The sequence below is a fragment of the Phyllobates terribilis genome, unplaced genomic scaffold (assembly GCF_046119375.1).
Source record: "Phyllobates terribilis strain yellow unplaced genomic scaffold, ASM4611937v1 Scaffold_12__6_contigs__length_324123572, whole genome shotgun sequence".
NCBI lineage: Eukaryota > Metazoa > Chordata > Amphibia > Anura > Dendrobatidae > Phyllobates > Phyllobates terribilis.
Genome location: NW_027362772.1, coordinates 262,104,894 through 262,118,681, shown reverse-complemented (window position 1 = coordinate 262,118,681; position 13,788 = coordinate 262,104,894). Strand labels below are relative to the sequence as shown.

At 43.8% G+C, this 13,788-nt stretch overlaps 1 protein-coding gene across 5 annotated transcripts in view; it reads right to left on the bottom strand.

Moving 5' to 3' along the window:
- RERE (arginine-glutamic acid dipeptide repeats) overlaps nt 1-13,788 on the bottom strand; it is a 281,545-nt gene that overhangs the window by 73,975 nt on the left and 193,782 nt on the right. For all 5 annotated transcript variants that reach the window (XM_073656935.1, XM_073656936.1, XM_073656934.1 and 2 more), the window contains 2 exons: nt 8,251-8,356; nt 3,675-3,771 (listed from right to left, as the gene is read on the bottom strand). In XM_073656935.1, the coding sequence (XP_073513036.1) occupies nt 3,675-3,771; nt 8,251-8,356 (203 nt within the window). The remainder of the gene's footprint in view (nt 1-3,674; nt 3,772-8,250; nt 8,357-13,788) is intronic.

Sequence of the window (13,788 nt, the reverse complement as noted above, 5' to 3'; positions counted from 1 at the left end):
TAAAGGTGATAATCAGAATTAGGAAAAACAAAACAAACCCACAGCAACTTCTATCAGACTCCTAACTGTCCAAGGATCATGTGCGGTATTGTAGCTCAGCTACGCTGAAGTAAATGGGGCTGAGCTGCAATATCACACAAGCTGTTCACAGATATTTCACACGTACTCGGAAGAAAGCAGATATGTTTTTCTAATCCTGTACAACCCCTTTAAATTTAAAATGAAATTTCTACTTACAACTAGACTTATATACACGGCCTAAATGAAGTAAAGTCTTTTTTTTCTATATACAGATTAGAGTTGAGCAAAAAAGATTTGCGCAGCCCTGGGCTTACACCGCATCCAATCCTCTATAGCAGTGTTCCCCAACTCCAGTCCTCAAGGCCCACCAACAGGTCATGTTTTCAGGATTTCCTTAGTATTGCCTGTACCGGTGATCGAATTATTGCCTGTACCGGTGGTCGAATTATTGCCTGTACCGGTAGTCGAATTATTGCCTGTAGCGGTGGTCGAATTATTGCCTGTACCGGTGATCGAATTATTGCCTGTACCGGTGATAATTCCAAGGAATTCCTGAAAACATGACCTGTTGGTGGGCCTTGAGGACTGGAGTTGGGGAACCCAGTTCTATAGCAGCACCGTCCTCAATTCTGCAGGCCGACGTCCTTAGCACTTCTGGGCAATCACCAGGCTCCGCGACGTCATGATGTGAAAGACACTGCAGGGCCTACTAAACACCAGAGATGGACAGGATAATGGACAAAGAAATAAGACTGCGCTGGTCCGGCTGCCAAAGAAGACGTCACACCAGGGCAGCAAAAATGTTTTCCTAAACTATAGTGCAGATTTTATCAGTAGATATCAGATCCACCACACTGGAGCCATTGTACAGCAACAGTCCGAGTCTCTCCATAAGTTTAGTATAAACTTCTGCCATGTATAGATACAGGGATGCTACAGGTATGATTTAGAGATGATGTATCAACAATTTTTTTTTTTATAAACTGTATTCAGACAGCTATGCACATTTTATACAAGTTTTTCTTTCCACTGTACAGTAACCACGAGGCTCATAGGCCACAACAGTCCACAGATGTTCACTGACTTCTATAGCAAAGTGTTATGGCCATGCTCTCGTCTACACGGGAGGCGAGCTGTGGGGGCACGCCCCGTCGTCTACACGGGAGGCGAGCTGTGGGGGCACGCCCCGTCGTCTACACGGGAGGCGAGCTGTGGGGGCACGCCCCGTCGTCTACACGGGAGGCGAGCTGTGGGGGCACGCCCCGTCGTCTACACGGGAGGCGAGCTGTGGGGGCACGCCCCGTCGTCTACACGGGAGGCGAGCTGTGGGGGCACGCCCCGTCGTCTACACGGGAGGCGAGCTGTGGGGGCACGCCCCGTCGTCTACACGGGAGGCGAGCTGTGGGGGCACGCCCCGTCGTCTACACGGGAGGCGAGCTGTGGGGGCACGCCCCGTCGTCTACACGGGAGGCGAGCTGTGGGGGCACGCCCCGTCGTCTACACGGGAGGCGAGCTGTGGGGGCACGCCCCGTCGTCTACACGGGAGGCGAGCTGTGGGGGCACGCCCCGTCGTCTACACGGGAGGCGAGCTGTGGGGGCACGCCCCGTCGTCTACACGGGAGGCGAGCTGTGGGGGCACGCCCCGTCGTCTACACGGGAGGCGAGCTGTGGGGGCACGCCCCGTCGTCTACACGGGAGGCGAGCTGTGGGGGCACGCCCTGTCGTCTACACGGGAGGCGAGCTGTGGCCATGCTCTCTCATCTGCACGGGAGGCGAGTTGTGGCCATGCTCTCTCATCTGCACGGGAGGCGAGTTGTGGCCATGCTCGCTCGTCTGCACGGGAGGCGAGCTGTGGCCATGCTCTCTCGTTTGCACAGGAGGTGAGCTGTAGCAATCATCTGTTTTGAATGGTGAATCCCTTTTTATCTAGATATAGTTGCTCTCTCTCCTAGTCTGTGATAAGATGGAAACTGATCTTTACAGAATAGAAATGTCAGTCTAATATTAGGTTCAGTGTGAAAACTGCATGATATCAGGATTTAATAGATTGCGACATTAAAATAAAAATTCACTTTAATTACAAGAGGTGTGCGACATTGGCCTCTTCTTCACGTAGTGCAGGTGGGAATTCTCTGGTGAAAAGCGAGGTTTACGCAAGAGACTTAATGTACTGAAATTTGCTGGGGAAGGCTAAAAATCGGTGTACCCTACTAGTGTGTGGCAAGACACAGTTATGAGCATATATACAGTACTGTTCAAAAGTTTTAGGCAGGTGGGGAAAACATGCTGGAAAGTGGCACAATAATGAAAATCTGCAGGAACAGTGAAGCATAATGGAGGGTCCCTGCAAGTTTGGGCCTGCATTTCAGCAAATAGAGTTGGAATTTGGTCAGGATTAATGGTGTCCTCAACGCTGAGAAATACAGACAGATACTTATCCATCATCTAATACCATCAGGGAGGTGTATGATGGACTCCAAATCTATTCTGCAGCAGGACAACGACCCCAAACATTCAGTCAATGTGATTAAAACTATTTTCAGTGAAAAGAAGAACAAGGAGTCCTGGAAGTGATGATCCGGCCGCCATATACAACAGCGCCCTGATCTCAACGTCATCCAGTCTGTCTGGGATTACATGAAGAGACAGAAAGATTTGCGCAAATTGACATTCACAGAGGATCTGTGGTCAATTCTCCAAGATGTTTGGAGCAACCTCCTGCTGAGTTCCTTCACAACCTGGGAGTAAGCACAAGTGTACCAAGAACAAGTTATGAAAGCAAAAAGTGGTCACACCAAATATTGATTCGATTTAGATTTGTCTTTTGCTCATTCACTTTTAATTTTGTTAACAGATAAAACTATTGAAAAACTATTAATGAAGAACTCCCATGAAAATTATTAACCTCTTAATATATTGCATTCATCATATTATACAGCACTGTGTGCTTACAATTGCTCATTTTGTCCTTCTACCCAGTTATTTTTTCTGTTTTCCATTTGGTCTATGACATCACATGATTAAAAAACTGACCAGCTGAATCCTTCTAAGCTCTATGTAGAAACAAGAGGTAAATTTTCCCTGTATGAGTTATGAGTCACTGCTAAAGTCTATGGCAGGAAGGAGGAGGGAGCAGCTTGGTCAGGAGTTGAAGAGGGGAATGATTTCTGCAGGAAGAGACACTTCCTGTTTCTACACAGAGCAGAGAAAAGAGAAGAATTAACTGGGTAGAAAGGGAAAATGAGCAATTGTAAGTACACAGTGCTATATTATATGATGACTGCAATATATTAAGAGGATAAAAACTTTGATGGGCGTTCTTCTTTAACACTTCTGTTTTTACTTTGCAGCATTTTTTACACACTACTCTATTAGTGGGTCATGGGTTTGACCAGTTTAAATATAGATTGTGTATTTCTCCAGCCCTCTTTCTATCTTTGTTTTAGGTGCCATTTTTTATTTTATCATGAGCCAAGACTCAGTCTGGGACAAGTTATCTAGGTCCTATATCTCTAGCTAAAGTAGCCATTACATCACAGTACATATTTTCCATAGAGGAAAACTGACTGCAACTAATTTGTTTCTGGAAGGGCTATAAGTGCAGATTAATTACAGCCTCGTTGTGGAGCACATCAGAACCAGCCGGCACTTACCTGAGAGCAACTGCATGGTACGTGTCCACGTAATCAGAGATGAAGAGCTCTCTGTTCCGTATTACTGGGTCTGTGATCACCAGCTCCCGGCCAGAATCTATGAGGGACAATGCGAGAAAAGGAAAAAAAAAATCAGACACCTACAATTACAAAAGTCACAACTGAGTTAATAGATATGGATGTTCTCCATCCAGAATTAGGAACTGCTCTGGATAATAACACTACAACACTATAGATATGATCCATGTACAATGCCTGCGCCAGTGTAATGCTGCCCGATATTTAGTAGTTCCTCCTTTCTCTTCCAATGTTAGGCACACAGCTGCAAAACTAACTTATCGCCACCCCAGTTGGAACAAGGGGCTCTCTTGATCCATGCCATGGTCACTATTGGAAAAATCAATTGATAATATAAATTGGCCAGTTCATGTATGCCCATAAACCATGGCAAGGTGACCTCCCCCTGATAGGTCTGATTCTATCTTAATATGGAAGTCTCGGACTATGCACCTTCTGTCTGACCCTGCAATCCTCCCATTAACCTGCAGGTGATTTTAATCAGTCCTACTTGCCCTGAAATAGTAGGCTCATAGCACAGGAGAGACATGTTTGTCCATTTAACTGTAGGTTCATAGTCCGAGAGTGGCATATTATGGTAGAATAGGACCCATCAGAGGGAGGTCACCTTGCCATGGTTGATGGACATACATGAATTGGCCAATTCATGCACTTAGAACCTCCATTTTTTGTAAGTACCATATTTTTCGGACCATAAGACGCACTTTTTTCCTCCAAAATTTTGGAGGAAAATGGGGGGTGCGTCTTATGGTCCAAATGTTGGGGGGGGGGGGTGTATATTTGTGTGTGGTGTGGGGGGAGCGGTATCAGTGGAGGAGCGGGGCACAGGAGGCAGCAGCCACCTACTGCAGCCTACACTGTCCCCGCTGCTAAAGAAAATGAATATTCACTGCTCACCACGCCCATGGGGCGTGGGGAACACTGAATATTCATGCTCCTTAAGGGCGGTATACAGTGTAGCCACGCTGCAGCTACTGCTGCTGACGGCTATCTCCTGTACCCGCTGTTAAAGGGCATGAATATTCAATCTCTCTCCACGCCCATGGGCATGGAGAGGGGGTGAATATTCATGCCCTTTAATGAGCGGGCACAGGAGATAGCAGGCAGCAGCAGCAGCCGCAGCGCGGCTCCGCTGTGTGCCGGCTATGAAGCAGAGTGAAGTCACTGCTCCCCGCGCACACAGACCCGGCGCGAGGAGCAGTGACTTCCGGCAGCTGATCTCTCCTTGTGAGCCGCGCATGGCAGTGACGTCATGCGTGGCTCACATGGAGAGATCAGTGCAGGCAGACAGGACGCAGCGCTGGAGAGAAGAGAGGTGAGTAGCAGTGTTTATTTTTTTTTAATGTGCAGCCTGATGGGAATTAGGGGTGCCATGCATACCAGGACAGGGATTAGGGGTGCCATGCATACCAGGACAGGGATGAGGGGTGCCATGCATACCAGGACAGGGATGAGGGGGTGCCATGCATACCAGGACAGGGATGAGGGGGTGCCATGCATACCAGGACAGGGATGAGGGGGCGCCATGCATACCAGGACAGGGATGATGGGTGCCAGGCATACCAGGACAGGGATGAGGGGTTCCAGGCATACCAGGATGGAGGGATGCCAGGCATACCAGGATGGAGGGATGCCAGGCATACCAGGATGGAGGGATGCCAGGCATACCAGGATGGGGACGGGGACCACATATAAAAGAAGGGGGGACAGCATATATACCAGGATGGGGGATATTGTCAGAATTGGGGGACATTACCCCTATACCAGTGTCAGCAGAAGACCCCCTCCCCCTTAAAAGTGCATCATGACCACATTTTTTGCTTAAATTTTAATTTTTTTATTTTCCTCCTCTAAAACCTAGGTGCGTCTTATGGTCCGGTGCGTCTTATAGTCCGAAAAATACGGTACATCTTACTGAGTAACAATGTAGTCTAGATTTAATGTTGTTTCCAGTGTTTTATATATTTTGGCCCTTACAGAGTACGCCTGTGCTTTCCTTTTGTTGATAGTAATGTAAATTTTTACTTTTTCATCTAGCAGACCAATCAGACAGACATGTTACTCATACAGTAGCGACCAAAACTTTTGCATTTTTTTAAAAATAGTGTGGTTACTTCTCTCTGGTTGTGATGCCATTTTCCTGGTGATTTTAGTAAACCGGAAGCAAATGGTTGTCAGCTATAAGGAAGAAAATTGTGGTTGACATTGTTTTATCCCTTTATGTGTTAGTTTTCAACATTTGCTGGCCCTAATGTTTTGCTTATGTTGTCATGGGTAGTTGAATTTTGCCTAAAATTGTATTTATTTTTTTGTGTGTGTGTTTTTGGGTTAAAACATGGCAAAGACAAAGCCAAATTTATCAGCAGATATCAGGAAGCTTATTATTCTGAGAGTGACGTCAGGCAAAAGCCAAAAAGAGGAGCTATGGACTTTCACCTATTCTCAGAGTCAAGTGTCACGTATATTAAAGAAAGAAAAAGAAGGTCATGGAACAGCTGACAAAGAAGTGGACGACCACCGAAAACTTCTTCCAGAGTTAATTAAGAAAAAGTCAGTATCTGATGTCCATAAAAGTGCAGTACAGATTTCGCACGAAATGAACGAATAATTTGAGATCAAAGTGAGTCGCCAAACTGTGGTGCGATGGCTAAGAGCTGTAGGGTTGAATGCACAAGGTGCAGACAAGAAGCCTTTCATCTCTGCAAAGAACCAGAAGGTCCTACTTGAGTTTGCCAGAGAACACAGCCAATGGAAAGAGACAGATTGGTCTAAGGTTTTGTGGTCAGATGAATCCAAGTTTAATCTGTTTGGCAGTGATGGCAGCACTATATATACCACCCAATTGGAAAACGTAATGATGTACCAAACACCTACAGTGAAACATGGTGGTGGCAATGTCATGGTTTGGGGCTGCTTTTCTGCATCGGCCATTGGCCCTCTGCGTAGAATTGATGGAAATATGAATGCTATCATGTACAAGGATATACTGGAGAATGTAATGCTGGCACATGGTAAAACCAAAGTAGGCAGGGGATGGGAATTCCAGCAAGACAATGATCCTAAGCACACGTGCAATTTAGTAAAAAAATTGGTTAGCAAAGAAAAATTTTGCATGTTGCAATGGCCGAGCCAGTCACCTGATTTACACCATATAGAGAACCTTTGGGATGAGTTAGGGCGATGAGTTGGGGCCAGTAGCCATAGCAAAAAAGATGAATTGTTTGCAGATTTGCAAATGGAATGGAGCAAGATCCCTCAAGATGTCTTGAATACCCGAGTGGCTTCAATGCCCTGTCGGTGTGGTACAGTAATTAAATCAAGAGGTTATGCTACAAAATACTAAGTTATGGCATTGTAAGCAATGAATCACTCTCTATGTTGTGATCAATAAATAGTATATGCAAAACTTTTGTCAGTCAGTTTTCTTTAATTAAATGACCAGACCTGTATTCAAAAGCAATTTGGTTAAAACTAAAGTCTTGCATGACGACAACTTCATGTACTTTCAATTCATCCCCAGGGAAATGGCATCACAACAACCGGACAGAAGTAATCACACTTTAAAAAAAAAAAGCAAAACTTATGGTTGCCACTGTATACACATTTTGGTTTCTCCCCATATCCTCCACAGTTTTATAGAAGTGTGCACGTTATCTTATTTATGAATTAATTACAAAATATATTCATTAAAACATTTCCTTAACTACTAATTAATCATCAGAACAGTTTCACAAAACCAGCAGAGTGAAAACAATTAATGGTAATTTGCACTGACGTTGAGGGAAGCAAACAGAACAGATAATGCTGCAAAAATATCCACATTCTATTCCTGAAGTGAGTGAACCTCCAATTCTATAGGAAAACTGGGGGAAAGGCGAATAATCGTTCTTCTAAATACACGGTATGGCAGATGCTGCTTCTAAATGGCAGCATGGATAATATATGCTCGTATCTATGAACTTGACATAAGACGGCGTGCTATGTCTGCTAGGATCCTGCATCTGGTAGGGGAGCAGGCACTGTAAATGTCATATAGAAGCCTAAATATGAAAAGTCTGTGCTAACCATAGCAGAATGGGTTTCTATACATAGATGTACACTTTGTGGCGTTGTCCTTCGACGCTCATTTCCGCATTGAAGGCAAGCAGTGCCGATGACGTTACAACACCACACACCATCCAAAATGCATGTGGCAGGTATGAGGTGTCGCAACATCAGCACTGCTGGGCTCCGATGCGGAAGTGAGCGGAGCCAGATAAGACCTTTATGGCCCAAGCCAAGTTGCAGTAAAAAGTTTCTCATAAGATGAAGATGCACAATGAAAAAGCCCTGCCGAGCAAAGCCCACTGACTTGGATAATCTGGAATAAATGCATCACCATCTTGCTGTCTTGTACCAATACTGACAGCTGTCAGGAAAGTGGTGCAAATCCAATATAAGCAGTTGATAATGGAAGGTGCAGTGTCTTATAGTGCAGTAATTATAGTGTGGGATTTACCGTTCTCGTTGTGGCGATCTTGAACCAAGTGCTGATAGACGGAGTCCGGCACTTCTGATTGGCGGTAGTACCACTTCACGTTCATAAGAAGATGGTCTCGTTTACTCTGTAATGGACAATAAAAAACAAAAAACACAATTGTCCGTCAAATGTCCAGTTTGAAATCACATTACAAAGGAAAATTTAGATTAAAGCAACTAGGAAATCCAATGGGTGAAGTTAAGGTGTAACCAAACTTTGGTGCATCGTATTTGTTTTTTGAGGCCTTTAAATTCTGTGCAGATTCATAGGGGTGCGGAGACTCCCAGAGATCACCCAAAAGACTGCTCAGAAGTGTGCAGGGCAGGAGACAGAAGCACCTACCTTGCACACACCTAGTGCAGAGTTCAGATCCATAGACTTTCTATTGAGCTCTATGAGCCCAGCCCATCCGCCTCCTGCACAATCTTTTGAACGATCACTCAGGGTCTCAAGAGCCTGACCCCCTATAGGACCATCTGCTGGGAATTTATGGACCCACAAAACAAAATAATCTAACAGTCTAACAGCACAGAATCTAGCACTATGGAGTATTGAGCTGGTCTGGGAGCGTAGATGAAGCCACATAAGGTCATGGAGCTGCTGGAGTACAGGATTTTATGTTTCTGTATTTATTTTACACCCTTCTCCTCAGCATTTGATGCCCGGCTGATGGCTCTGGCACAGCTGAATCAATGCCCTGAAGGCTGCAGTACAAAAGGAGATTTGCTATTCCCTTTGTACAGAGGTCGTGATGAGGCTGATCAATGAGAGCATCAACAAGCAGAACATGTTCAGCTCAATGCAATTAAAATGTCTTCAAATGGTCCATGAAAAATGCAAACATAAAAAGCAAGTCTGTGCCCGATCCAGAGACGGAAGAATATCCACACGAAGGAACCAGACATTTGTAGAGTACAGACATTTATACTTTCTAATTAATAACATACTTGGGTTTATCATTTCTCTCAGATCAAAGTCACTAATTTCTCCAACTCCTAAAAATAGGGTCAGCAAGCCAAAAATTAATGTTTTTATAGTTAGTTGCCGGTGGCTAAAGCTTTCCTCCATGTCAAAGACAAACAAAAAGTAGCTTCAGTGTGGAGAAAGATGGAGATTAGTGGCCACCAGACGCTTCTGGGCTCCTGACCTCAAGGCGAATGATAGATGCAAAGTGCAGTAAAAAAAATCTGCTTGAAGGGTTTAAAAATTAAAAACTACTGTTTTTGAAAAGAATCTGACCACCAGACATGGCACGGGCACAGATGGGCGCTGCCCGCACACAAACTGCTTTTGTTCAGTCTTAGTCTAAAACTATTTGCAAATCTGTAACACAAGAGAAAGTCATAATGAAAAGCCAATGTATTCCCCTCATATTCCAAAAACTGCAGGAAGTTTAAAACGGCCTGAGGGGAAATTAACATTCCTTCACCGTGAGGCAAACCACACCGTGTTTATTTTCATTTCTTCTATGCAAACGTTAACTTCTTCTTTTACAAGTTGTAAGCCTGCATGAACATTTAATCCCACGTAAGGCATAGTTGTGGCTTCCAAGAGGTGGAAGATGGAGACAGGGGCTGGAAAGAGGAGAGCTATTCTTAAGTCAAACAGCAGAGAAAAAAAAAGAAAAAAAGTACAGCTTTGTGTGTAATGTCGGGAATGGCCAGCTGGTGGCAGCATTGTGCCAAATAAAAAAAATATCAATCTGTCATGGAGGCTGATGCTGGACCATCAGCACCTGGATGTGTCTATTAGGATCACTTTATTACCAAAATATATTGCACCATTAAAAACTGAAAATCCCAGGAGCCGGGCAGCCAATACAAGAAGAAAGTTGCCACTGCCATTTAACTTTTTATGTAGTCTTCGTTGGCTTCTATATGTGCTTATGGTTGCACCATCGAAAAATTGACAACCGAGTATCACATATAGTTCTGTGTCCAAGCTTTAATCAGGTTCTCCTGCATATATGCCAATCTTTTATGCTTTGAACAGAACAGCAGCCTCGTTTCCTTGCACCATACCCATAATGTAAATGCATGAAAATGGCAAGACCTAAAATGAAAACATCTCCATGTGATGGCGCCTGAGATAAGCGACCACTATGAGCAATGACCCCTGTAAGAGAATATTTTGGAGGATCACATATGAGCATAGAGGGTTAGTGTCGGGCTACGGAGCCCATTAACCCATAGATTGGAAGCAACGACCGAAACTAAGGCCTGAACAAAACGTGCACTCTCCTGAAAATGATGGGAAGAATAGATGACAATTTCCTTTACAGAAACCCTCTCACCTTATCCGTATAGGCTAAAAATACAGAAACTCGTACAGAGAAAAGCAAATAGAAAGTTGTCAAGTGCCCATCAAGTCGCACAATATGTTCTTTTATTTAAAGACCTGTCATCTGCCATAAACATGTAATTTTTTTTACCTGGAGTAAATCTCTCAGTTCTCCTGAATTCGGCAATGTTTTTCTTTCATTTCTGCTCCTTTCCGTTCCTGAAATATGGCCCCTCTTCCCTGTATGTACATCTAGTCTCATTAGCCAAGTGGGCGTGATCATCAACTCTTCTGTGGGCATCTTGTTGAGGAATACTCCCCGTTGGCTATAAAACTAGATCTACATACAGGAAAGAGGGGACTATATCTCAGGAACGGAGAGGCACAGGAACAAAAGAAAAACATTGTCGGATTCAGGAGAACAGCGGCATTTACACCAGGAAGAAAAAATATAATTAAAAAACACACAAACCATATCTATATGGGTCGATGAATAAAATGGCATTTCTAAAAATAACGTTTATTTTATTCCTAAACTATTTGGCTCTGAGATTGTAGAACCGAACCAGGTAAAATGTATTACTTGTATGATGTGGCAAGAGCCAGAAGTAGTATAAGCAGCTATAAGACGCCGGCCTTCCCCATACCTGCTCATAATTACACGGTGAGGATAAAATCGGGCAATATCTGCATTGACTTCCATCTACCCCTCTCTTCTAGCACGTCTATTCCAGTAGATGTAATAAGACAGCTCTGAAATATCTGTGCGACACCGGCCTAAGAGATCGGCCAGTAATGAATCTTATGGATATACCTCTAGGCAAATGCTGTCATCCGTAATGACATATCAGGAAATGGCGTATAGAATGGCGTTTAGCTACAGGCAGGCCAGACAACCATCAAACACAGTATTATCCGGCCTCCTGTCGGGGGGTATTTGTCAGAGAAATTAAATGTATTGATGATAAAATCTCTCAGGTGAAAAAATATATGGAAATTCCAAAATCTACGTTCTTACAGATCAATGAATCTGGAAAATGTCATGTATTCCAATTTGAGCCATAATCTAGAACATTTATTAGATATAAATCACATAAAAAACACATTTATATTTATTATTTGCTTTTTACATATAGCATTACATTAATGTAAAGAGGGTTAATCAAGATCACCCCACGTCATTTTTTGCATTTATACATTAAAAATATTAATAAAAATTAGTATTTTCATAAAGTGGATTTATCCATGTAAATTATTTTTTATGCATTATTTTTGGATCCATACTCATGAATGATATTAATATTTAATAATGCACCCTAATTCTCCCTGGAATAAATCTCCAGACAATAATAGGACATGATAAGGCGTGAATAGCGCTGCCAATGCATTAATACAGAGGTTCGTAACACTGACATGGCGCATTGCACAATATGGTTTCTTCTGTATCGGTATACAGGTGCCACACACGAAGGTAATGGTCTTCAGCAGCAAAACTGCATTATGACACGAGGGGGCAGCACTGAGCCGATACGTGTAGGCATTAGGAGCTAGCAGAGCAGAACTGGCGAGATTTGAGACATGGCGCAGAGATGTACTGACAGGTCGGGAATGTGACAGATATAGTGTGGCGCTGCCACAGGTGCTTGTAAAGGCACAGGGGCACCCACAACCTCTGCTCTATCCCCCCTTCTCTATTACAAGCTTCATGAACGCCCTCCTGTAATTGAGTCGAGCAAAGTCCAGGCAAGTGATCTATAAAAGCTGCCATGTGCCCAACAACAAACAGGATCATTTATTAAAAAAGACATAACCAGACATTAGATCACCGAAGTGCCCGGCAGGGAATGCTTGCTACCACTGCACACCGCAGAGCAGGGACTATTCTGGAGAAACGCTCATTACTCTCTCTATTCCCTACCAGGCTTTAATTTTCTACATCTGATGTCCGTTTTATAGGTCACCAATCCATCACAGGAGCCAGTGAAGGTGAGGATGTACTTGGGTAATTGTCCATGTGCTCTGGGTTCAGTGATTTCCATTCATCAGGGCATGTCCACACGTCTTATTTGGGACAGAAAACCTGACGTGTATGTGTACTTGAAAGAGAATCGGAGGTAGAAATTCAACACTGACCCTCGGATGTGTAGTTTGGCATTTTGCACATCCACACATAAAACAGTCAGTTCAATTAGAAGGAAAGGTGGTGAGAAACAAATTGTACGTTCCGTTCCATCGCTGCACGCGAGCGGGAAAACCGCCTCTTACCTGGAGACATTCGTGATTCCCCTTCTGATTGGCTGGTCAGAGATGACGTCACATGTGAGTGATGCCGCAACGATGACATCGCAAATCAAAAGGGAATCCGCGGATGCTGACCGGTAAGAGGCGGCACTCCCGCTCCTGAGCAGCACCTACAGACCACTGTTTTAGTCGTTGAAATGGGACGTGTGAATCGATTTATACAAACTCAAATATGAACCACTCACATCTGCCTTAACAATTACCCTAGAAAAGACAGAAAAGCGCAATAAGGGTCTTATCTGGGTAAAAATTAGGATAGGCATGCACAGTTGGGCTCACCTGATTGGGTTGTGTGCACACAACCACTGAGAAGGAGTAGGTCGCTGCAGACCCACGAGGAGAAATCAAGGAAACAATTGGGTTAAACCTGCGCTACCATCGAAGGATGAGAAGACAAGAATCCAAAATTATGCGGTTTATTGGTCAACGCGTTTTGAAGTTTACAACTTCATCGGGACAAACCAGGGTGAACAGTGATGAAGAAGTTGTAAACTTCGAAACGCGTTGACCAATAAACCGCATACTTTTGGATCCTTGCCTTATCATCCTTCAACGGCAGCGCAGGTTTAACCCATCTGTTTCCAGTTTCCTCAATAATTACCCTGACACTTATTTTTTTTCCCGTGCAATGTGCATTTCAAATCTGTACGGAAAAAAAAAAACCACTCCTTTGGAATAGCAACGCAGAAATAGGATTTCAAAAGGAGTCTAAGTGGATTGCTAGGAGGAATATGTGCCAAAATCAGCATTAAATCGAAATGTGAACATAAAAGTAACAGGTGGACAGATAAAAAAAGAAAAAAAACAAACAAAACATGTTCCCGTTATTACAGATAAATGTATCTATATGCCTATAGTTACATATCTACTTTAGTTATCACATGTGCTAGAGGGAGGGGGTAATGCCTCCGGAGACATATATATATATGACATGTC